Genomic DNA, 27,225 nt, shown 5'->3' with positions numbered 1-27,225 from the left:
GCCCACGCTGAGCAAAAGATGACTTCTCATTTTCTTGGAATGGTCACGTTTTTTAATGAGCTCAAGTGACTCCCTCTGACTTCTGGGCAAGTTTTTAAATGCGCTCTGCATCATTAATGAACAGCCTTCTAATCTTTTGTGCCGGTATCTAGCATGGCAGTTTACTCATACTCTAAGGTAGCCAAAAAAAACAGGCCTGTTTTGGACTACCAGAAAACTCATGGGATCCATCAAAGTTAGATGTCCAGAATGACATTTGAGGAACCAGTCATTGCAATTACATCCGTAAGAAAAATATTTTATCTTTCCATTTTGAAAACTTTAGTGGGTGTGTGTTTTTTGGTTTTTTTTTTTTTTTTTGTGACACGATTTCTCATAATTTGGTTTCTTTTAAGTAAACCTTATTGTGTTTATTTAACTTAAAGATAACAAAAGAAACATATAGTTCCTTTCTGCCCTTCTCTAACTCCTTATGGGCACCGTGTGAATTCCCCCAGAATTTCAGGATACACTCCTCAAGAGGGAATGGTCTACCTTTAGGACTCACACTTTTCAGACATGTCTCTAAAGGACACTTGTACACTTGTGACGACAACATCTATAGTTCTTACCTTGGCTGATCCTTAATCTATAGATAATAGAATCAGGAGATTCATAATCAATGCAGTTTAAGTCTCCAATGGTTCTAAGTTTGGGTGTTTTATCTAACGTAGAGGTGCTTTCTCCCAATAGGGAGAAAAGCATGGCAAACAGCACTGAAGACAGAGAAAGTTTTCTAACAAACACACAATGAAGGATTATCAGACCCTGTGACTCAGGGCAATGAGCAGTGAAAGCCCATAGTGAGGAGGCCTCTGTGCCTTTCCACACCCTCACAAGCCATCACAAGCAGAGGATCTACATGGGGAAAGCTCCCAGCTAATTTTTCTGTTCTCTCTCCCAGAGACATTCAAGATAATATAAACATCCACATGGTTCAAAGAAATTCTTTCATGGGGCTGAATTCTTTCAGCTATGGCTGGCCAGAAGAATGGCCTAATTCAGAAGAAACACAGTGAGATGACACATGTGACAGCTCCCAGCACACTCTGGCCTCTGGAGAGGCATCCTTCATATATTTTCTCCCTTCCTCCATCAGTGTCCATCTCCCTTACCTGCCCTCAGTGAGTTTTCATGGACCAGGACCCCCTTTATCTTCACTCTTTAGGATGAGAAGCCTCTGCTGAGGGAGCACATGGTCTTGTCCCTCAGGACCCGAGAGGGTTTAAGCTGTGCAGGTAGTTGTCATCATCACTGTCACCAACAGATTTCAAAATAGGATCCTCCTATCTTAAGAGACTAGGAGTGAGCTGTATAAATGTTGGCTTCCCTTTGTTAGGAGTCCACTTGAGCCTAACAGAAACCAAATTAAGGAGTTTGGGCCATAATTTGTCTTTTGTGAAATGATTCATCATTGAAATTTAAGAAAAAAAATACTATTCCCCTCCCCACATGATGATATCTATTGATTGATAAATCCATAAAGACAAAGTTCTACTTTGAAAACAATAATTATTTTAAATTAGCCTACGCTTCAATCATAGCAATAGCTATTTGCAGAATATATATGAGCAGGAAAAAATTATCTTGTCTATAGACAAACAGGAGGAGCCCATATGGATTCGCACACTCCTGGGAATAGATTAAGGATCAACCAACTACTATCCACAGGCCAAATCTAGCCTATGAGCTAAGATCATATTTTTTTTTTGTGATCAGGAATGCTAACATTGAATCTAAATTAAGCAAAACATCATCTCTCTCAAAAACAGAATGATATTCTTTTCAATAGTAGACCTATATTATAAAAGAAAGAAAAGTTGAACTCAAACTATTAAATTCTGAATTTGGTCAATAAAAATTTGTGAAAATTGTTTTATAAGAACTTATATTTCTATATGATATCTTTAATCTTGCCTCTTGGCCCATAAAACCTAAAATTTACTATCTACCTCTTTTTAGAAAAAGTTTGCTGACCCTTGTGGTTTGATCCCAAACCCCTAGGGATGTACCTCCCATGGGTTAGGGACAGCTGCCCCAGTACTGACTACTCTGGGCCAGGCTGAGAAGTTAGGAGTCTGTAGGCCCGGGAAAGGCCTTCTCCTGGGCATGTGGGGGTGAACAGGATACAGTGCTCAATCACAGCTTTGTCAACAGAACCTTTTAACTGGTTGCTAATGTTTAGAAAGATGTACCTTGCTCCTCTGAATTTTTTAGCCAGCTGGACTTACAGAGGAGGGGAAGAAAGATGTGCAGTTGTTTTGCATTGATTTTAAGCATTTTCTAGATACCCGTCATACCCAGGAAATAGTTTGAGTCCTGATAACACAGGAGCCTCTCTGGGTCAGTTTTTTCAACAGTGTTATTTGTAAAGCCACGCAGGGAAAAGAAACTGACACACAAACAAGAGCAGCTGGTCGGGGCCCTTTGGGCTGACTTCCCCCAACCTTTCCCAACAGCAGGACTGTTGGCCCACAGTGTCCCCAGGCTCCTCCGCCCAGGCAAACCTGCTCCTTCACACAATGAGCATAACTGTTCCACACTCACCCCAACATCCCCCAGAGCCTGCCCCATGCCCACTCACACCACCTCGCCCTGCCACAGCCACAGGCTCTATAATTGACTTCTCTTCCTATCTGGCTAACCCAGAGTCACTCCCACAAGCCTCCAATAACCAGGTCCCTGTGGGTCACAGGAGTTGTTCAGGTTTTATGACGACTTAATTAGATCACTTTTTGATGACAGTCAGGCAGCTGCTATGGGTGAGCATGGGTGAAAGCCTTAAGGCCTTAGAGAAAGGTGGCACAAAATGTTCTTTCTCTGTCTTAGAAACACTGGTTCAATAATTATATGATTTCTGTCCTTCAGAACAAGAAAGATCTTCATCTCTTTATCCCTTAGTATCTTCTCCACCAAGGGAGACATATGCAAAGACCTTATAGTTATAGGATCCAGACTGCTGTGCCTAAGTGTGCCTTTTTGAAATTAAATTTTATTTATTCCTTTTTTCTACATGAAGTTCGCTTATTCCTTTGAATAGATAATATTCACACATAAAATAAACTTTAAAAGTTACAAAAGGTTATACAGTGACAAATCAGTCTCCCTCCTGCCCCTATTCCTGAGCTCTAAGGATGGTGTTTTATTTATGCCACTAACCTGTCCTGTCTGATCTTGCCCCAGTGCTTCCAATTATGAAACCCCTGTATTGTTTGAATCTGACATTATTGGTTTTTTAATGGGCCTTTTATTTCAGATGGCTGAATAAGAATGGAATTCAAGAAATACACAACTGTGCATTCAATGGAACACAACTAGATGAGCTGTAAGTAGCCTGGCTATTCTTCCAGGCCATTTAGAGGGAAATGGCTCTTACAACAGTGATATTTATGTAGCTTTCTGTTTCCTTTCTTCTTTCCTTAACTCCAACCCCAGGAATCTAAGTGATAACAATAATTTGGAAGAATTGCCTAATGATGTTTTCCAGGGAGCCTCTGGACCAGTCATTCTGTGAGTAACTTTCCCTCTTTTCTTATCTCTTGGAAGAGCTCGGTTTGTAGAAGCTAGAACTTCACTCTCTCCATCTCAAAAAAGCTCCAAGATAGGACTAACAGTCAAGGTTGATTCTTATTCATGTCATCTGCAAAGATTTACAAGGACAATTTAAGGCTGATCTGCAGTCTGGCTTTCAATAAAATGGCAACAATAATAATAACATGTAATGAGCACTTACCAAGTGCCAGACAAGTGTTATAAGAAGTTAAGAGGCATTTTCTCATTTAATCCTTAGAATAATCCTCTGTGGTGGGAGCTATTATTGCCATTTTAGAGAAGGAAAAACTGAATTTCCTAGAGGCATTAACTAACTCACTCAAGGTCATGCAAGTTTTAATAGCAGGGATTTAAAACTGAATTGTTCTGACTTGTGATACAAACTAACCACTCTGTTATGTGTCTATCCTAGAAGAAAAAGCACAATTCTCCTTCCTTACCCTCCACACCTAAGAGACCTGTGGGTACACACTATTCAATCCAGTGAGACCAACATACACACACATTATTTTTGGATCCTCCCTCCAGATCCCTTGGGATGCATTCAGTGCCTCTCAGCCCTGCATCAGCATGACTTCTCCTATTGGTACATCCTCTTTCTGATTCTTCCTGCCAAAAGTGACCCTTCCTGCTTTTCTTATCCCTGCTGCCCTTTCCATTAAAGATCTTTCTGAGACCCATCTCTTCTTCAAGTCTCTCTGATGACCTGAGCCATTAGTGACTTCCTCCTGCAACTTCAGCAGCCTTTATGGATTGAAGTAGGAGGTGCCTGCATCATAATTACCTAAGGGCTTCTTAAACATGTGTTTTCCTGGGCTCTAAGCAAAAACTACTGAATTTCCTGTAGAATGTACTTCAAGAAGAAGAATAGCACCCAGGAGGAATGAGATGCAAGAAGGAATGGTGAGCTAAGAAATAAACATGCTTTCTAGATGCAGGCATTTGAGAGGCACACACTGTACCTCTTAGTAGTTGGCATGGGCTGCCAATGATGGTTATCCTTCTATCTACCATCTATCAACATCACTTTTGTCTTCACCAAATATCTTATATTCTCCTTCAGGTTGGAATCTATCTCTTGAATTAAATCATGCATGGCAGAGCAGAAACTCCACAATTGTTAATTATTGATGATAAAGAGTGTGCTATTCCCCATACATGGCTCTCTGCCCCTTTGAAGAGAGCAGTGTGTGTGTGTGTTTTAAGATAGATTTATCATTCGGACCAAGTTCAAAGATTACTCCAGAATGCCTGGCTGGAGACAGCGATGTATGCAAAAGGAGGTTGTGTCTGCATGATTAAAGAAGTGCCAGAGCAGCAGCCTCAGATCAAACCCAGGTACTTTTCCTCTGTAAGCCTGTTTCCCCTCCTAAAGACTGGCAAAAACAGTAATATCTATTTTCTATTATTGTCTGAAGCTTAAACGTATATATAAAGTGTGTGTCCATATGTATATTTTTTCATTCATTGAATAGATTTTTAAGTGCCACCTTTGTACCATGTGTACCCTATACATTAATGCAGGAAACAAGAGGAAGTTCTTCCTCACAGAAGGCTAATATTCTCATGGGGTGAGGGAAAGTCAGACAATAATTTAAATATACAACTTAATATATCAGATCATGACATGTAGTATGAAGTAGAAAACAGGACACAGGCCTAACAAATGGAGAGTGCCAGGTATCCAGTCCACGTGTTCAAATATACAAAGTACTTAAAGCTTATAATGCTTAATGTTCCCTGTTCTTAGAGTGCTTGAGAGACAAATGGACTTTGACAAAGTGCTTCTGATATACTCTGGCTACGGAGCAGATTATCCATTTCACTCAGCTAAAAAGTCCTAAGAGTTTTGGATGTTCCTAAATAAGCACCACTAACTGTTCAGAATACAAAAGTTATGGAGTATGTTTGTTTCCGTATGTGACCTGGGACAGGTATAACATTGAATCTAGAGCACCTTAACCCACTGTGGGCTCCTGAAAATGTTTACATTGGACAAGATCCCCCACTGGTTCACTATCCATTTGAGAAATCCAGGCCCAGAGGAAGGAAGTGACCCTTTAAAGATCACACTGCAGAACTCAGAGCAACAGAGCTCCTTTCAGAAACTAGCTCTTCTGCCTCACATTCCCATATGTTTCTACCCCACCATGTTTCCATGAATACATCTATTCGCATCTAAATGTTATTCATTAAGGCCCCCTGCAACTGGTGGGGAACTGAAATAGAGGGAAAGATAATTATTACACCAGCCTCTCAGCCTAAGAATACAAGTCAGGAATACATAATCACAGCCCCGAGGAACATCTCCTAAGTTTGCAGAATTGGCTTCCAGGGTTCCAGGCTAAGGCACTACACAATGTATCTCATCAGAATGTTTAAGAGAAAAACTCAACATGCAAGTCTCCCAGCCAGCCTTCCTGTGAATGCAGGCAAGACACGGTTCTGTGGGGTCCTTAAGTTACAGGCTCGTTGTTTTATCCCCTTTACTATAGAAACATATATGGCCAGAATTAAAATTATAGAAAATTCAATGGAATTAAAAAGCACCGCTGGTGACTCAAAGAGTCTAGAGTAATAATGCCTTCTCACATCTTTTCATCTCAATGCATGAGAATATATGTGCAAGATCCTGGCCAGAAGCCCAGCCTATAATTGCTGTTTCATTCTTCTCACCTTGGGGGCAAGTTGATCACTTTACCATCAAGTTTCTCCTTCTGGAGATTTCAGGTTAGTCCAAATGCCCTTTAAGCTGCCTGCTGACCTGGGATGCAGTCTGATGAATGGCCTATCTCATTTCCCACTTCTGCAACCTGATGCACCAACTCAGTTAAACCCAGCCTGAGGGATGCTTGTGTAGGTGCGCAGAGGACCAGCTAACCTCAGGTGCTATGAGTGAACAGGTAGGACTAGGAATTTGTGTGGACTATCCAGCCCCAAACAGATGCTGCTTGAACCGGGCTATGTCTGTGCTTTAAGTCAGATCCTAACCCCCCAGATAAGACTTTAGTAGAGATATATGAATTCAGGAGATTTAACGAAAGATATTCTCAGAACATGTGGAGGATGCCTGACTGAAGCAAAATCAGGCTACCAGGGAAATTAAACCATACTGCATTTACAACAGAAGGCTCAGCTGATCCCACAGGGAGCTCTGGAGTTAAGATGAGCCTTCAAAGTTGGACTGAACTAAGGCAGGGGCCAAGCCTTCATGTAAACAGACATTGGGTTCAGGTTGTCCCCAGAAAGAAGGCAATCTTGCATAATTCCCAGAGTAGAAGCCAGCTAAGCACCACTTCAGTGTGAGTGACTCTCAGCTGCTTAGAGCAGTGGTCCTAAATTTGATTGGGCCTCAAAAATCAGCTGGAGGGCTTTTGAAACCTCAGTTTATTAATCCCAACCCAAGAGTTTTTGACCAGCAGAGTCAGGGCTTAGGTCTATAACCACATGCTGGTGATCCAGAGAGAACTCTGGTTCTAGAGATGAGATTCTCCATGTTGAGAGCTGAGAAGCCCTGCCCCATCTCCAAAATATCTCCTCCACAAGGAAGAATCTTCTTTCCCCCACAGGTTCATCCTTTGTCTCCCTCACACACATACATGGGATTCTACTGGATGTCAGGGAAGTGCATCCAAACTGATGAGCGCTCCTTTCCCAAAGGCAAAATTTCTAGTGGAGTGAAGAACACCTGAGAACACAAGAATGAATGATTCTATTGTAAAGAGAAAGTGATGCCAAGAAGCCACGGGCATGCAGACAAGGTCCAGGAAGTTTCAGAGGGGAGGCCCAGCATCCTCATTTCCCTCTCGTGAGTCTTGACCTTGAACATCAGCAGCCATCTAAGTTTTCACCTGATATCTTGAACTCACTGAACTTTTTTTTTTTTTTTTTAAGCAATCAAGCAATTGCCGTTTCCTTGGGAAACAGTTTCCTGTGGGGAAAATTTAATGCATTGCCTTTGCAGGCTGGAGCCAGTACAATCATATTCTGATGGTTTATCAAATTGATTTGGCTATAGCTCAGATTCATTTGATAGTTCAGATTCAAACACTGAGTTATTTGTATAAGAATGATTCTCTTCCATTACCAGTGTACCCACAGTCCTATAGATAGTAAATTGCCTTTTTATCCCGCCTGGGATCATGAAAGAGAGGTCTTCTAGCCATCTGTCAGTGTAGCATACACCAGAAATGTGCTCTCACTTATGGAAATGATTGACCTGTAATAACATCTTTGCTGGGAAAAATAGAAATTGTTCAAATCAAATTTGTGGCAGTGGCTATAACACACTTTATTAAACGGGGCACAGAGCGCTATTTAACTCCTGCCTCTCCTAACTCTGTCATTATCAACTGCTGCCTTCCTTGCCACTCTAACTCCACACCAAGAAGCCTAACAATGTTGAAACCATTTAGGATTACTAAATCTCTTCAGAGCCAACCATCAGCCCATGGTGTCTCCACTGGTATTTTTCAGGATTTAAATTCTCAAAACCACTCACTTCCAGAATACAGCATGTGTTGAAATGTTAACTGAAGCGATACTTTACAAAGAAAGGCCACAGTCATTAGACCCAACCAGCTTCCAAGACAAGGATTAAAAACACCAGCCCACCACTATCCCTTCCCCCTTGTCCACCCACTAGCTCCAAGAATAAAGAGAGAAATCAAGTAAACATTCTCAACTGCTCACTGAAGACATGGAGCCTGACACGATGAACATTTAGAAACCAGTGTGTCTAGCACCAGGCAAGATGTAAGAGACTTTGAAACAAAACAGTGCCTGACCTAATATATCTGGTGGTGGGATAAGCATTATCACCCACAACAATAAGCACTGCAGGAGTTTTCAGAGGCTATAGTAACCCAAAGCAGATACCCAATACATGGGTTTCATCTTGTGATGCAATGATTTTTAACAGATGAAGTTACACTATGGGAAGAAGAGAGTCTATCATCCTAGACCTGCATTTCTGTAATAGCCACTCATCCTCTTTCTACTTTCAATTCTTTTTCTTCCAGTTCATTTAACAAGTATTTATTGAGCACCTACTCTATGTCAGTCTCAAGGACATGTGTTTTTTTTATATATATATATTTTTTAGTTGTCAACAGATCTTTATTTATTTATATGTGGTGCTGAGAATCAAACCCAGGGCCCTACACATGCCAGTCAAGCGTTATACTACTGAGCCACAACCCCAGCCCCAGTCTCAAGGCTTTTAAAACTAATCTTACAAAAATACAGATCGCAATAAGTCATTTTTTAGCTCATATAAATTTTAAACTCTTCTGACTGACTTTCAAGACTCAGAGACCAAATTCCATCCCATGATTCCCTTTATTTCTCAAAATATGGTTGCCCATACTCAACATTGTGCCATGATTTGTGCTCTGTACCTCAATCCAAGCCCAGATGTATCCAATAGTCACTATATTTGTCAGAGTTTTTTTTCAAAAAGATAGAATCAATAGGATAAAGATAGATGGAGATATACAAGAGGGAATTTACTAGGGCCATTGGCTCAAATTAATATGGAGGCTTAAAAGTCCCATGATAGACCATCTGCAAACCACAGGACCTTGGCAGTTAGTAGTGTGAGTTCGTCCAATTTCAAAGGCCTCAGAGTTAGGGAAGCTGCTGGTGTAATTCTCGGTCCAAAGTTAAAGGTCTGAGAACCCAGGGAGTTGCTGGTATAAGTTTCTGAGTCCACAGGCTCAAGACCCCAAAATTTTGAAGTCCAAGAGAAGTATGTCCCAGTTCTAGGAGAAAGAGCAAGAGAATTTGCCTTTTCCCTTTTTGTTCTATCCAGGACCCCAGCTGACTGGATGGTGCTACCCACACTGAGGACAGATCCTCCTTATAATTCACTGATTCAAGCGTCAATCTCTTCTGTTTTTCTTCTAGAAACATCCTCAGAGACAACAAGAAATAATGTTTTAACCACTATCTGGGAATCCCTTAATTCCAAATTGACACCTAAAATTAACAATCAAAGTTACAATAACCTACTTTCATAAAGATGTGAATGAATAATAACATCTTTTTAAAAATTAAAATTACACTTCCAGGGATATTTGCATTCTAAGAACAGAGAGTATTATTAAAAGGAGTTATAAAATCAAACAACATATTTCCAGGACCTACAGAAGGATCATAGCCATAGACGAGAGAGAGAGAGAGAGAGAGAGAGAGAGAGAGAGAGAGAGAGGGAGAGAGAGAGAGAAGGGGAGGAGAGAGGAAAGGAGAGGAGAGGAGAGGAGAGGAGAGGAGAGGAGAGGAGAGGAGAGGAGAGGAGAGGAGGAGAGAGGAGAGGAGAGGAGAGGAGAGGAGAGGAGAGGAGAGGAGAGGAGAGGAGAGGAGAGGAGAGGAGAGGAGAGGAGGAGAGAGGAGAGGAGAGGAGAGGAGAGGAGAGGAGAGGAGAGGAGAGGAGAAGAGAGGAGAGGAGGAGAGAGGAGAGGAGAGGAGAGGAGGAGAGAGGAGAGGAGAGGAGAGGAGGAGAGAGGAGAGGAGAGGAGAGGAAAAATGTGAATACTAGTGTAGTTAAATCTCAAACAACACTGAACAAGATCAACTTATCTTGGTTCCTGTTGATATGAATTACTATGGATTTTTCTTAAGCCATGGAAATACAAGAGGAATAATCTTTTGGCCAATCTAGAATTTGGAAATCTTAACAGATTATATGTTTGGTACTTCCAGCAAGTATATATATGGTAAGCTTTAAGTAAACACCTCTTTCCTTATCATTCAGGAACCATTTCTGCTAAAGAATTTGCTTTACTGAATTTTAAGCGACCTTGTATCTCTCTCCTATCAACCATTCCCTTCATCATCATCCACCATCAAACCTAGATCCCAGTATACTGACAAGAAGCCTTACTTAGTCTCACAGCTGCAAAGCTATCTTGTACAAAGAGCAATGGTACACATATTTTGTATCTGTGATAAAGAGGAATCCAAAATAACTAGCTCCAGAACATGGAACAAGTTTCCAAGGGGGCTTCCCAATCTAACACTGAATTGCATTCAAATTATTCCACCCATCACATCATTCTGCTTATTTCCAAATGCATGACTATCTCCTTGTGAACTCTGCCCAAGGCTACTCCCTCATTTGGTAACTTTGATACTCTTAGGCACATATAATGTCTACTGCAGAAGCATCATTTCAGTGAGCTTATTTTAAATCCTGATTTTTTTTCATTATACTTTGTGCCCCTCTCCCTTCAGAATCAGCTCTCTTATAAGACTTGCTTCAACCTGTCATTTTTATCACAGAGCTGAAGCATCTCTGATTATCAGAAAATGGTAGATTTCATGAGTCCTGCCCTGTACCAGAAATGATGTAGAACCCCAAAGTGTCTTAATAATCTCTGCTCTTGGGGCATAGGAAATTTGCCTGAAGAAACAAACACATGAAAAGTCAAACAATTTGAAATAATAGAAAAGGTAACACAGATACAAGTTTGTTTTAAACTGCTGGAGGTCAGAGGACATCATGGTTGACTGGGGCAATGGATCTATTCCCTTTCCAGTTCTTCTCCAATGGCACTCCAAAACATATAATCAAATAAAGCAACAATTTTCTGGGTGCAAATTGCTAAGAATGCTAGAGTCTTCAACCCTCAAAGAGAGAGAAAATGCAAATACAAATAGCTAGAACACAAAGCAAAAGAGTAAGTGATGATAAAAGCAAAAAGTATACAGAATATAATGCCTTTGCACACTTCATGGTTGTCAAGGAAAAAATACCTCTATAACTGTTAAAGAAATGATGAAGTCACAGAGAAATCTTACTGGAATCTTCTTTGGTTCTCTTTTGTCGAATTAAAACTTAGTTGCTGAAAACTTTCAATCTATTTTGCTCCAATTTCATGTTAGGAATATGGATGGCCTGTCACTGATGCATGGGATTTCAGATCAGGTGGCTGGGTGTGGGGGATCCTCTTTCAAGTTGTCCCCTTCACTCACATGCCTGGCATATCTGCTCAATGGCATGTTTGTGCACACAATGCAGTGAGAAGTCTTGGGTCTCTCAGTCTACATGCCATCTTATCCTCCAGCACCTCTCCACATGGCTGAGGTTTTTACCAACACAGCAGCCTCAAAGTATTCAGAGTTCTTTCATGGAAACTCAGACCCTACAAGATCCATATAGAAGCTGTCAGTGCTCTTAAAGTCTAGACCTAGAATTCAAATCGCAACACTTCCTTCATATTCTGCTTCCCAGAGACATCACCATTCAGCCCAGATTCAAGGAGAGGGCAAACAGATCCTCCGTGGAAATAATGCTGAAGAATTTCCAGTCATCTTTAATCCATCACAGAGTATGTTAAATAATAGGATGGTATTCCATATGAAAATTTGTTTCTCTCTGGAAATCTTCAAATACTATGATTTTTTTCATATATTCTAAACTCTAGGGAAAGGCATAATTAAGAGAAAATAGTCTTCTGTTTTGTATTGCTTGCTTTAAAAAAAATGTTCATGACAGGTAATTATTGCCCTGGTTTAAAGTGTTCCTGTAGGACTTTTTAAAATACTTTTATCTCATTCCTCGAGGAGATCCTTGAACTGTTGTAGACAAAACAGGGAGCTGGATCTCAGTCTGTGCTCTTTCTACACTTGAGAAAAAAAGAAGAACCCAAAGGCCAGATGAAGTGTGAACTTGGTCACAGAGAACAAAGTGATGAATTCTGATAGCAGAACTGGCCAGAAGAGGGACTGCCTGAAATGAGAAACCAGAAAGATCTTCTACAACAAAGAAGAAAGTTGGGAAGCTCTGGAACAATGGGAAGTCTAGATCAGAACAGAACAGCTGAGAATGTAGACTCATCACACTCACCGTAAGATTTCATGGAACAGACTCTTATTTGCAGGGACCTCAGATTGAAAGCTATAATACATAGAAGGAAACTAGAAAAGATAACTTAGAACACCAGAAACATTTCCCTTTGATTAGCAATGAGGAGTTAGGGTCTATATATATTTGGTACCTAAAGCCACAAAGTTTTGCTAAGGGTTTGGTTATGGGGTGTGAAGAAAAGAGATGAATCAAGGATGACTTCAGATTTGTTGCATGAACAACTGGTTGGAACAAGCTCCAACCTGCTGCAGGTGGAAAAGGGTTTTGGAGAAGAGCAATAGTTCAATTTCTCGTATCCAAAACTTGACCTGCCTCATAGGTGTCTAAGTGAAGGTGTCTATATAATGAGGTGGTTGAATATAAGAGTCTGGAATTCAAGGGAAAGAAGTAAACTAGAACTAAAAAATTCTACCATAGAAATGGTGTTTAGCTCATAACACTGTATGAGCTCACCTAAACAGTAAGTGAAAAAAAAGAAAAGAAACACAGGTACTGGAGAAGAAGCAAAGGTACCATGGGTATTCCTAACCATTGGAGGTCAGGGAGGCACTAGAAAATAACAGAAAACTTCTAAAGAGTCAGGAGATAAATATTAGTAGATATGAAGAAAATCACCAGGAAGCTATAAAAGTTCTAAATTTTATGGACCTAAAAGTATGCTATCAATAATATATAGAGAAAAATTAACTAAAAGTATACTATAGTTGGTAAATCATAATTGGAGATTTTAATGTACTTCTCCACTACTGACGGAATAAGTAAAAAAAAAAATCAGTAAGTATATGGAAGATTTTAATTAGTATGAACAAATTTGATCTAATTGGCATCTAACAAGGAAGGCAATAAGTGTAATATTTATAGGTACTAATGAAGGCCATCATGAATTCTCAAAATGTAAATCTGCCTGAGTATCCAACAGGGGATCAGCTGTCCAGAGATGAGCAATGTCAGATAATCACTTCTAACCTGAGGTCTCTAGAAGCAAGTGACAAGTGGTCTTACTAAAGCCCAAGCACTTGCAGAAGCTGGATTTTGGCAGATCTGTCCAATGAGAGCTAGGGCCACAGCAGAGATTCAGCTGCAGTATAAGACAGAGGAGGGATGAGAAATTCCCTTTCCCCACCCTCCAACCTCCCACCAATGCCATTTGCTAAACCCAACTAGAAGCTGATTAACAAAGTGGTACCTGTGAAGTGGAACTGGCAAGATATATCCCTCTTGCAATACAGGACAGAACATAATAAGGACCTGGAATGAATGCAAGAGAAACCAGGCAAAGGACCTGCACACCATATCTAGTGATTTGTCCTTTGTCCTGAGAGCAATGGGAGAATCATTGAAGGATTTTCATCATGTAGTCACAATCTGATTGGCATCATTAAAACACCACCCAACCTATAGTTTAAAGATGGCACTGGCAAAAGAAATAGATGGTCATAAGAAGAAAAGTTATGAGACCATTACATTTATCTATGCAGAGATTATGGTGACCTTCACTAAAGTAACAGAGAAGGAAGGAAATAGACTGATTTGAAACTTTTAAAAGAAGACTTGAGAGGATAAGAGACTGTGAGGAGGAAAGTGGTAATAAGGATGACTCCAAGTCTTTTGTTATGAACAATGGGGAAATAATGTGGGAGTCATTTGCTGAGATGGGAAAACAAAACAAGAAAACATTTATAAGAAAGATAGGTTCAGTTTTGATGCCTGCATAAGTCATCAATGGTGGGGCCCAGTTGACAACTAATGATCTGGCATGGTATTTAGGAATAGGACCTGAACTGAGATATATATTTAGAAACCATCAGCATATGCTTGGTATCTGAAACACAGGGAATAGGTATGAAAACCTGGAATAATTATGTACAACCCAAGTTTGGAGAAATGCCAATTTTAAAGAACAGCTAGAAGAGATATGAAAAAAAATCAGAAAGAAGTCAAAGGAGATGTCAGAAAAAAAATCCAGAAGAATGTGATGCCAAGAACGTGTATCTCAGAAAGAAGGGGCGTTTCACCTCTAAAGTATAATTGAGAAATCAAGATTAGAAGCCAGAGTTGGCCGTAGCGAGCATTGTACCTCTAGGGGCTGGAGAGCAACTTGATTGGATTCTGAGATGAGGAATTTAATGATATGATGTATGGAATACTAGTGTAAATTTGGTTAAATGAGGTAAAACACCCCTTCTTTCTGAGATACTCATTCTTGGCATCACATCCCTCTGGAATTTTTTCTGACATCTCCTTTGACTTCTTTCTGATTTTTTTTTCACATATCTTCTATCTGTTCTTTAAAATTGGCATTTCTCCAAACTTACTCTGACACTTCTGCCCTCTAGATTCCAGACAAGGAAAGCAACAGTTAAAGGGGATTTGGGTGGACAGTAAGAAACCATGATCAACTTTTTAGCAAGAGAAATGACAGTGGGGGGGGGGGAAGGTTTGAAGATTGTAATTTTCACCAGACTGTGAGAACATATGGAATAGAAGATATATATTCACACCCCCAAGGTTCATTTGCCCTGAGTGCCTACAGCTTTGACTTACAGGGAAAGCTGATATTAAAAGATTCTTTTTCTTCAAGTATATCCAAGGGTGCTTAAATGAACTCACCTGCTACCACCCCCTTCAGAAGCACCCACACTTAGCCAAATCCTGGCCCCAACAGGTCCAAGGTGGTACTATTTAAATCTTCTCATTTTCAACACCTGGTCTTTGTTTTGAGGGTTGCAGCTGCCTTTGGTGCTGCCAGAAAAGTACCCACATCAATGGTGTTGCTGCCAAAAAGAATGGAACTCAGATCCCTGCAGGGACTGGGACCCAGATGAACTGTGCATTTGTGTTGGCTCCCCTTAGACCTCTGCTGATTCACCATACAACTGCCTCTGTCCTCCTCTCCCCAAACATTCATTTATAAATAAATCATTCATTCCTCCCCTCTCTCCCTCCTCCCATCTTTCACCCCAATCTCCCTGTGTGAGATGTTTACTAATAATAGTTGTCAATCATTAAGTACTATCTTTGGAAGTTCCTTATATTCATTAATTCATTTAATTCCCACAACAGCCTCTGAAGTAAATATGACTTCTACCCCTTCATTTTACATTTGAAACATGGAGAAGTGAGAGAACTTGACCAAGGTCACAAATCTAACAGGCATAGGAGGACAAGCTCTTAACTACCTCTCTATCTGCCACTTCGGCCCTCCAGACTCCTCTTCCCATTAGGTGTGTTCTCTTCTCACCTTTTTCTAAAATTTGGCCACAGATTTCATCATGGTTCACTGGAAAGATTTTTATAGCTAGTTTTATGGGGGAGGGGAATGGCCTCAATCTCTCAGACCGGTGTAAATCCCTGGACACAGACAGACAGATGACAGAGGAGAAGGTGACTAATTCTACTCACCAGCAGGAGTTGAGCCCCAAATCGGCCAGGAAGCAAGTATATCCAGGAGGCAGGGCAACCTGTTATCCAACTCCTCCCACCAGGATCAGAGATCCTATCCAAACCAGGTAACCTTTTAGCCACATATTGATCTGACCAAGGTAGGTATGATAAACTCCCTTCTCATCCACTGCACTAGAATGTCTGCTATTTAGCCTGCTGAGAGCAGAAATACTTAGGCCCATAGTAATCATGTTATATTTACCTTTTCTTCTTGTAGAGATATTTCGAGAACAAGGATCCACTCCCTGCCTAGCTATGGCTTAGAAAATCTTAAGAAGCTGAGGGCCAGGTCCGCTTACAACTTAAAAAAGCTTCCCAGTCTGGAAAAGTTTGTTGCCCTCGTGGAGGCCAGCCTCACCTACCCCAGCCACTGCTGTGCCTTTGCAAACTGGAGACGGCAAATGTGAGTCTTCTGTGTCCACCCCTGGAGCCTGACTTGGCCATTTCCCCAGAGTAGAACTCAGTCCATACCTTCTACCTGTCTGTGACATGAAGAGAATCCATGCACAGAGAGAGATCCCTGATTAAAGTCCCGAGGCATGTTCCAGATGAAAGATTCAGTTTCATGGAGGGCTAGGGAGGGCTGGACTCATAATTTCTTTGAAAATGGGCTCATAAGAGAGGGTCAGCCACATAACAGAGCATCTACCAAATATTAAATAAGAAAACATGAAAAACATCAAGCATAGCACCTGATTCATAATTGATGCTTAATATTCTTTCTCTTTGTACCAATATGTATTTACCTTTCAAGTCCCAAACTCTGTACCCCATAATGTCCCATCCTGCTAACATCAAAATTAATAGCTTTGGAGGTGAGAAGCAAAAATGCCGTACCAGAGACTAATGTGCACATCTGTAACACACTCCGACCACTCTGAGCCTCTCCAACCCAACTACAGATCTTAGCAACTCACAGAGAGGACAAAAATGGAGACATCTCTTCACTGTGGCTTTCAAGGAAGAGCAGCTTCAGGAAGTGCAATTTAAAGAGGATAACCTAAACACAGGCAAGGCCCAGTAGGTTACTGGTTAAAAAATTGAGGTAACCATAGACAGGATCTGGAGAGAGCAGAGCAGTGACTTTGGAGATTACACACATTTCAGACATTTAAAGGACCTATTGGAGGTAAGAACTTACTGAATATCAGTTCTCAAAGCTCTCATCCTCTCCCGAGCTCACTGATAAAACTCACACCCTGTAGTTGTACTCAATCAAATGATGCCTTTTCGCTATTCTTGTACAGTAGCCCAGAACTAAGACAGCTGCCCTGGGATATTATCTCACTGTTTAACAGACTCCTCAATAATTCAAGCTTCAACATATATTGAGCTGCAAATGTGGAAATACCCCCTACTCAAAAGCAAAACAAAATAAAAAGCAACACAGCAGTCCATACCCCAGAATATTTCAAAGTAACTTAGGAGCACTCAGACCCACTTGAAAGATTTGCAGAAAAAAGAGCTGCTTTTCAGAATTAGTTCTGGAAACTATCCAGAATCAGGCAGTCCTCACAGATTAGCTCAAAAAGCCAGAGCATTTCTTCCTGACAACTAGAATTCTTAAGAGCCTGGGTTTGGGCAAAAGGTTTGTCTCTTTTATTTTCCAGACAGGAATTATCCTAGTCAGGCCAAAAAATGATTCCAATTTGCTGCCAAGACCCTGCAACTGGATACCTCTCAGGAGGAAACTCAAAGGATGTCAAGATCACTGTAAGAGCTGCTCATGGCCTGCTGCCTGGCCCTGTGCCCACATGCTACAGGAAACCTAACATCTTACCATGCTACTCAGATTTCTCCGGTCTTGCCACCTCCTGGTTGTGTAGACATAGCCTCAGGGCTCTCCCAACCAGAATTCTCCAATCTGCCTTACACTGTCTCATGACAGGAAACCTTCTCTGATCCCTCCAGACCAGCTGGTTCTTATCCTCTAGGTCCCTAGTAGAACTTAACATCAGGGCCTGTCAACGTACAGCCAGGGGAGGCCCACATTTCTTCTACAACATACCAAAATGTGGGCTTTGGTTTTTACATTTAACAAGTCCACACACACAAACCTGATACAAAATAATAATGCTTTTCAAAAGAGAATCCTGGGGTTTATTCATGAATCAGTGTCGTTTCATGATATACCATAGGAGGTATGGTTGGTAATGAGATTCAAGTTTACAGTTGTAAGATAAGATTGTTCTCCTGATCCTCCTTTGGAAATAATGCCCACAGTGTAAACAGGAGGCCCCTGTTACTGTGAGGTTTTGGCTGCTGGTCCTCCTGGACTCTAGGTGGATCCACCACACCTCTCATTTGTCATTGAACCAGATATTTTCTTATCATAGTTCTATATTCAGCTTGTATCATTTTGTTTTTAATTTATTCTTCAGTTCTTCTTGTATTTAGTCCATTTATTCACAATTAGATTTTAAATTGATGTACTGTGGCATATCTTTCTAAGTACCTGCACAGGGCTAAGACCCCAACAAGAACCCAATAAGTAAACACCATCATCTGTCTTCATAATGCTGACATTGGCTGAGTATTCACAGCCAGGTGCCATAATGCAATCACACTCAGCTCATTTAATATTACAAAGGTAATATCATTATCGTTATTAATATTATTTGCTTCTCAAAGAGGCAGAAATTGAGGCTCAGAAATTGAGGCTTAATCACTTGATTAAGTTATTATCATCAACCAAACTCATATCCAAACCCTCTACTCTTTCTGTCTCCAAAACTGAGGCTCTGGAACACTGGCTATGCTACCCTCTAAGCATCTGTTCATTGACTGACTGCAGTTCACAAATGCCAAACTGACCCTAAGATGAATTCCCAACTCCTTGCCATGCTTAGGGTTTACCAAGGTATTGCACAGGCATTTCCCTCAGCTTCCAATTTCGTTTCTGTTCTCATCTCAGAAACACACATAGTTTGCCTTACTCCCTTCCTCATGTCAGTGAGTCACTTCCATTTCAGGAACAGGAAGCATCGATATCTAGAATATGTTGGTTGCAGCGTCAGCAGTAGGAATCTTCACATAAGCCAACCGTGAGCCCCTAGAGCTAGCTGTCTCTAGATAGTTTAATCAGATCTCATTCCAATGAACCAAATTACAGTAAGCTCCAGGTTACTTACTTTCTGTTCCTAGAATTGGGCTGTAGCTAATCAGGAACAAGATTTAGGAGTTAGAGTAAGAACCACAGAATGGCCCTCTTGTCTCCTCTGGGCTCGTCTCAGAGCTTGATTCACTTTCTTATAAGATTTCTGGCTGAACCAAAAGATTTTCTGAACTGTGGTTCAGTTTTAGCTACCTATGCTTTACATGTTTAGCCTGCTTAGTGCAACCTGCGACTGATTTGAGAAACCCTAACTGTTTATAAACTAAAAGATGGCACTTTCTTCAGCCAAAAAAAAGAATCCCCTGGGCCAAGAGATAATGACTTCCTGATGATTCAATTCACTTCCCAGAGGTGAGAGAGGAGAGGAGAGAGATTTTTCTCCCTATTAAAGCCCCTTCTTGTGAGGCTGAGATGGGGAGGCTCAGTCTGTGTGTGTCAGGCACTTAGCAAGTATTGCTCCTGCAGAAGCAAATAGAGTCTGTCTCTTTCACTTTTCTAGTCACCTGTCTCCTGCTCATTGAGGGCTTTTTGAAGGGTCTTAATACTCATATCCTAGCTGAACTTATGTTCGCTTTTGAGAAAATGCATCATTTAACATTGCTGTAAACATCCCCCAACAAGGAAAGAGAAGAAGGGATAGACATGTGTAATTTTTTTTCCATTAAAAAATACTTCCAACATGAACCATATTCATCCTTAAACCTTTGCTTCAAAACAGAATTACTACATGCAGAGAATTGGTAGAGTATTTATGCATATACTGATATATTCATGGGTTGAATATTTATCATCTGGACTTTATTCAAAGCCTTGTGTAAGTGCCTTTGTCCTGTTGACATGAACTCTTGTATGTTTGGGTTTGAGGGAAAAATGAAGGCAAAATCAAGCCCAAGAAATGCCAGCTTCCCTGTGAAATGTTATAATCTTGCAATCAACCAGGCGCCTTTGCAACCTTCTTTTGCTCTGTTGGATATCCACTAGGGAACAATTTAACATGAGAGAACCAGGCTTACCTTGAAGGACAAACACATGCCTGAAACTTCTTGTGGTCCCTGGGGAGAGAGATAATAAAGAACAGGACCCTGGTAACATTTCAGGCAAATTATCTAGCCTACCAGTAGCCTGAGTACCAATGAGCTAAGGGATGGGGCTGACTGGGAACTAACTACAGATTCTGATTCTCTAATTTGTGTATATAAAACAAGCAAACAAGTTCTCATTTGTGTTAGAGAGCAACCTGGTCTTCCAGTGATTGGAATATAGAGTAGAGTAATAAGAGTATGTCCTCCTCTGGCATATTAATATATAGCTGAATAGAGATCAGAGAAGGAAAAGGGTAGAGATGATACCAAGTCTGTAAATTATTTGCACTTAACAGCAAGGTTTAGCTAGTCCCAGGCGCCTTCCTCCCCACATTCAGGTTGTGGCCAGATGGTTTCCCCCGTGGGCCATCCAACTCTAGGAATATATACATACAAGTTGTTCTATTCATTTACAGTAAGCAGCATTAACCCATGAGCTCAGCCTCAAGGGCAGACAAATGTTAGAAGGAAAAACAATCTCACACACACACACACACAAAAAACTCATTATTTCTACCCTGTGCAAAGATGGTGATATATTTGCCATTTTGGATCCAGGATGTTGATTCTATTCCTTTTTTTTTTATTTCTAGCTCTGAGCTTCATCCAATTTGCAACAAATCTATTTTAAGACAAGAAGTTGATGATTTGACTCAGGCTAGGGGTCAGAGAGTCTCTTTGACAGAAGATGATGAGTACAATTATGGCAGAGGATTTGACATGATGTATGGTGAATTTGACTATGACTTATGCAATGAAGTGGTTGATGTGACCTGCTCCCCTAAGCCAGATGCATTCAACCCATGTGAAGATATAATGGGGTACAACATCCTCAGAGTCTTGATATGGTTTATTAGCATCCTGGCCATCACTGGGAACATCATAGTGCTGGTGATCCTGACTACCAGCCAATACAAACTCACAGTGCCCCGGTTCCTTATGTGCAATCTGGCCTTTGCCGATCTCTGCATTGGAATCTACTTGCTGCTCATAGCATCAGTTGATATCCACACCAAGAGCCAATACCACAACTATGCCATTGACTGGCAAACTGGAGCAGGTTGTGATGCTGCTGGCTTCTTCACTGTCTTTGCCAGTGAGCTATCAGTCTATACCCTGACAGCCATCACCCTGGAAAGGTGGCATACTATTACCCATGCTATGCAACTGGACTGCAAGGTGCAGCTCCGCCATGCTACCAGTGTCATGGCGATGGGCTGGATCTTTGCTTTTGTAGCTGCCCTCTTTCCCATCTTTGGCATCAGCAGTTATATGAAGGTGAGCATCTGCCTGCCTATGGATATTGACAGCCCTTTGTCACAGCTCTATGTCATGTCCCTCCTTGTGCTCAATGTTCTAGCCTTTGTGGTCATCTGTGGCTGCTACACCCACATCTACCTCACAGTGAGGAATCCTAACATTGTGTCCTCCTCTAGCGATACCAAGATTGCCAAGCGCATGGCCACGCTCATCTTCACTGACTTCCTCTGCATGGCGCCCATTTCTTTCTTTGCCATTTCGGCCTCCCTCAAGGTACCCCTCATCACTGTGTCCAAGGCAAAGATCCTCCTGGTCTTGTTCTATCCCATCAACTCATGTGCCAACCCTTTCCTTTATGCCATCTTTACTAAGAATTTTCGAAGGGATTTTTTTATTCTACTGAGCAAGTTTGGCTGTTATGAAATGCAAGCCCAAATTTACAGGACAGAAACCTCCTCCACTGCCCACAACTGCCATCCAAGGAATGGCCACTGCTCTTCAGCTCCGAGAGTCGCCAATGGTTCCAGTTACACACTTGTCCCTCTAAGCCATTTAGCCCAGAAGTAAAAGCCAATGTGAGAATGTATGTCCCTGATGCATGACAATTACATTTTCCTTTGAAGAGGAGGCCAAGGAAGAGCTATCAGCATTTCTACATGTTTCATCTAATTGAATTCCTAGCTACCTGTAAGGTAAATGGGTCAGGAACTACTAATTTCATGTGAGACATTAGGAAACTCAATTATTAATAATAAAAATTAAAATACAACACTACATCACATTTGTCTTATGCGTTATAATGTTCAATGTGATTTGTTCAGATTATCTCAACTGATCCTTATAAAAATTCTATTACACAGGCAGGACAGGGATTATTCTTTGAGTTTTACACATGAAGCAATCAGGACTCAAAGAACTCATGACTGTTTGGCTTGTAAGAGGTAGAGACAGGATTAGGTGTTGTGACTCCCAGAGAACTTCGGAGGGATGCACCACAGAATTCATTCATTCATTCAAAAAATGTTCATTAAACACCCATGTTGGCTTCATAATAGATCAACTTGGATAGACTCAACTGCATTTCCCAGAATTCCCTTTCTCCTGTATTTCCAGTTAGGGTGGGTCACAAGGAAATTCCTTGAGATAATGGGAAGTCAGAAGAAAGAAACAGTTATTTTGCAATTCAATATATTTTGTTACTGATGCTGACTCAGCTCATTACTCTGAAGCAGCAGCTGGGTTTATAATTGCTCCACTTTCCCCTGGATCCTTCTTGTTGGACTCCTTGGCCTTGCATGTGGGTTTAGGTCCATGACGAAGGGCCTGACTTCTTCAGGATTCTTTCATTGCCAGGCTCGGAGGCAATCCGAATGGAAACAGGACCCAGGTTGTCTTCATGAGGTTGCACCTTATGCTGTGGCCTCTAGCATGTTCGTGATCTGTCTTTTATGACTGCCTGCCATGAGGACTTAAGCGCCGGCATCAGCTGTGGATATAACATCCTTACAGATTGCTCATCCAGCCCCAACTACATAAGCCAATTGTCTGTAACAAATATTTACCACCTATGGATATATGCATACATACATATGTATGACTGATTCTTCTTCTCTAGTTGAGCCCCAACAGAAGATATACCTAATATTTGATATGCATATGAATTATAATGTTAAGAACATTAACATTATCATCAGCTTTGGAATCAGTCAGAGCTGAGGTTTTATTCAGACTCCATAATAAGGCAGGACTCGACCTCTTCAAGCTCAGGCTCTTTGTGTGAGTGTGTGAGTGTGTGTGTGTGTGTGTGTGTGTGTGTGTGTGTGTGTATCTAACTTTTGGGCCCATGATGATGAGTGGATAAGAAAATGGTTACATCCTACCTAGTTCTGGAACTGGTTTGGTATGTGTTAGTTCATTCTCTCCTCTCACACCAGTGCCTAGACTAATAACCAGCTGTCATGACCCTCAGTCTAGAACTCATTCCATTACAGCATATAGCGCCTGATAAATAACCATACTATCCACATCTATTCTCATAAATGACCCATCTGAATAATTGAATCATAAATATCCACCATAAATTTCACCAAGCACTGTGCCTTGGCTAGCCCATAAAGCTCGGAGTCTCCTCTCTCAGTATCGTCTTTCAATGTCAAAGCCAGTCCTTCCTCCTCTTGCCCTTTGGCAAACATTTCAAAAGTTGATCCCAAATGCATTAAGAAGGAAGCCTTTATAGAGCCAGAAAAAAAGTCATCTCTGCCCATCTGACTTGGCAACATCTCAGTATATGGTGAACATCAAGTGAAAAATAATTTTCCTTGTAAATAGTCTAGAGTTCCATTGTTTAGTACAGTAGCTACCAGCCACGAGTGGCTACTGAGCCCTTGGAGTGTGACTAGCCTGCATTGATGTTTGCTATAAGTATAAAGTACACACTGAATTTCAAGTACTTAATACAAATGGGGGAAAAAAAGAAAGACTATAAAATAGCTTGAAAATTCTTACATTGATTATGTACTGGAATAATGCTGTTTTGGACATACTAGGACATAATAAAACATTGAAAATTAGTTTCAATTCTTTCTTTTTACATTTTTAATGTGGCTTCTAGAAAATTTAAAACTACATATGTGGTTTGCATTTGTGGTTTGCATTACATTTCTATTGAAGAGAAATGATCTAAAGCTCTACAAACAAACAAAGGATTTTTATTTAGCACTTTCCTCCCCAGCCTTTGCACTCCAGTTTGCAGCACTGTTGGGTGGTCCCAGCTCCATCTTCTATCTCTCTTCTTCCTTGTTTATGGCCAGAGGCAACACATTTCTGAATTTGGACTCAAAAGCAAGTAGAAGCTAAATTGTAAATATGATTGAGTAGTAATTACCTCACAACACAGCTGCTAATGACACACTGGTTTAAGAGATTTTGAGTCTGACAAGCAAAAATATGTTCAGAGACAAATATACACCAAGAGAAGCTCAGAAGATATCCTACCCATCACTCTGACACTACAATGCTGCCAGGCAAGAGACGAACCTCTTCTTGCATAAGCAAACATATTTTGGGGTAACTTAATTCAGGATTGGTAAACCCTGTTGATAAGTCTCTAGGAAAAGAAACATAACCTATACCTCCGGTATTGGCGATAAAACCTGCTAGAATCCAGTATATCAATCCCACTTCCCTTAAGTGTGATTATTCAGGTTATACAGTCAAAATAGTGACCCCAGAGTGGCGGGGCCAGTCCTGATGGTGAACCAGATAGAAACACACACATATACACACATGCATGCACACACACACATAAACACACAACCACAAGAAGTTTCAAAATAATACTCATTTCTGTTTTGTTTTGTTTTCTTTTCAGCTTTTATTTCAAATCTTAAACACCATGATGAGGACTAAAAACAACCAGAGATTTCTTAAAATACTTATATCTCCATAATATTAAATATTTAAAACATCAGCTGCTTGTATAACCCAGGTGCTGATCTCTCAGGATGAATAGTGGCTGTGAGAATTCCATTTGGCCATCAGGGTACAAACTGGGTAAATGTCAGCCCTGTGTGTTGCCCCTACCCTGGTCTCACCATGGACTGTGAGCTTGTCTCTTTCAAATATTAACCCCCATATACTCCTCCAGCCCTATCCTGACTGGCCTCTTTATTACCTTTCTTCCTTCTCCCTTTTTCCAGATATTTCCTTACTGAATCCCAGAAAGTAGTTGGACAAGGTAGGATCCTTCTTAGAGGGTTTGGAACAAAGACACTGAATAGGAAAATCCAGAAGTTCCTAGGTGGCAGAGTAAAGGGATGCAATGGGTACACACTTTGAAAAACCATTTTTATCTTGCCACATACAGAAGCAGTAGTGACGGATGGGCTAGGGCACTGGAGGGCATTGTTTCCCCAAGGGGTCCATGTATTTGGGTCTCATCTCTGGGAAGTCTGAATAGAGGAAGGAAAAAACCAAAGGAAATATTATACCACCAGGAGGCTGCGGCTCTTACAAGTGGTACTGTGTTTTATTTAGGCCAGCATCAAAGGACATTCATTAGAAAATCAGAAAAAAGATTGTTGAAATTTTGGGGCCTCAAGCTTTGGGTTCATAAAGTGTTTTATGAGGGAAGTTTATAAAGGCATAAGCAAGCAATGAACTTTCAGCTTCTGCATAAGAAGGGCACTGGGGAGAAGAGACAAATATATGGAATGTTTTGTTTGTTGAAAATATAACCTAGTCTAGTAAATAAACTAAATTAAGAGTCAGCACAAAATACAGCCCAACCATAAGGTTGTGCTCGAAGGTTCTCATCAAAATGCTTTCAGCTACACGCAGCAGAAACTCCAACTGCAAGTAATTTGAATGTAAGGACAGTTACATAAGATGCTCTTGGCTTGGATTGAAAACTTCATGATCTCAAGGACCCGGGACCTTTCCATCCTTTTGCCCTGCCATCCCCAGAGTGTTCTACCATGTCTTTCCTCCTGGTAGCAAAGCTGCTGTAGCAGTTCCCGATGCCACATGCAGTCATGATCAAATCCAGAGACAAAGAAGAGGGGTCTTTCCTTCCATGCATCTACCTTTTCAATGGGGAGAATATTTCTCCCCTCAGACCCTTAAAAAAGCATTCCTTCCTACTCATTATCCAAGACTCTTGCCCTGGATACAAGAGAAGTGGCACAGTGAGACTGCCACTTTCAGCCCCCAGTGGGAGACAGGCTCTTCCAATTCGAAGGTAGAAGGGGGAGCTGGATTAGGAGATATGGCTGGGTGGTCAACCTCATCCTCCAATCTGAACCAAACAAAATCCTCCTCCATGGGATGAAGTAAGGGAGGGAGTGGGGTGCAAGGTCAAGATACATATGGCACCCTAAGTATCTGTAGCCTAGCTCGGTCTTCCCTGTGTTATTCTGTTCCATCCCTCTCTAGAACAAACCCAAGATATGAAGACAACCACTAGAGGTAGACACTGCCCAGGAAATTCCATCTGAGGCAAAATGTGGCAAAGGAAAAGGAGAAAGAGGAAGGAGGAGGGGTGGAGGAGAATAATAAATAAGATAAATGGATTAGCAGGGGGATAGGGAAGAGATGAGGAGAAAAGAGAGAGAAGAGCAAGACAAATCAAAGAATGGGGCCATGGGAAGAAAACCAAGCCCTGATTCTGCTCCCTATTATGCTGGTACTTATGCATCTTTGTCTTAAGAAAACACCTGCAAAATTGATGCAAGGAGGTCAACTATGAATGAGCTCAGGCTTAGATCCCAGCAGAAAGGCCCAGCATCCCCATGATGTTCCAGGTTTCCCAGGGCTACACCTACAAACATCTGGGTCTCCAGATCTAGTTTAAAGGATAAGTAACGGAAAAAATATTTCTGAAGGTCTTCAAAGCTTCCTCACCTCAGACATCAGACAATGTAAAGATGGCTTCCTTTTCAAAATCTAAGATCTTCATCATGTTCTCTCCAGCATGAGCCACAGCCCCTGTTCCTTCCGTTCTGGGATAGGCAGGCCTCAAAAATGAATAGAATCCCATGGTTTATAAGGTGCTGTATTTATTGTATTTATTGTGATCTCATATCCTTTTCTTCTGTTTATTTGTTTGTTTGTTTTTGTTTTTACAACACAGTATTCCCTGAATCCTGAGACATTATAAATACACACAAAAGGAGAATGCCAATAAAAGTCATCTTATTTTTGTGGGGCTCTACATTTAGAGAACTTTCAGGCAATTTTTCTCCCCATGTATCATTAGTGAGGGTCATTTAAACTGCCAGGTATTAATGAGCTGCATAAGGATATAGTTTGGCCAGAGACGATTTTAAATTGCTTTACAAACAGCAGAAGCTATACCACAGGGTTTC

At 41.0% G+C, this 27,225-nt stretch overlaps 1 protein-coding gene across 1 annotated transcript in view; it reads left to right on the top strand.

Annotated features, from left to right (window-relative positions):
• The window catches only part of Fshr (follicle stimulating hormone receptor), a 165,645-nt gene extending 143,717 nt beyond the window's left edge, over positions 1–21,928 (top strand). Inside the window, exons 7-10 of the mRNA XM_026385740.2 lie at positions 3,296–3,364; positions 3,475–3,549; positions 16,122–16,307; positions 20,695–21,928. Coding sequence (XP_026241525.2) covers positions 3,296–3,364; positions 3,475–3,549; positions 16,122–16,307; positions 20,695–21,928 — 1,564 coding nt within the window. The remainder of the gene's footprint in view (positions 1–3,295; positions 3,365–3,474; positions 3,550–16,121; positions 16,308–20,694) is intronic.
• Positions 21,929–27,225: the final 5,297 nt, after the last annotated feature.

Source organism: Urocitellus parryii, chromosome 12 (genome assembly GCF_045843805.1).
Source record: "Urocitellus parryii isolate mUroPar1 chromosome 12, mUroPar1.hap1, whole genome shotgun sequence".
Taxonomy (NCBI): Eukaryota; Metazoa; Chordata; class Mammalia; order Rodentia; family Sciuridae; genus Urocitellus; species Urocitellus parryii.
This window is presented reverse-complemented; position numbering and strand designations above follow the sequence as displayed.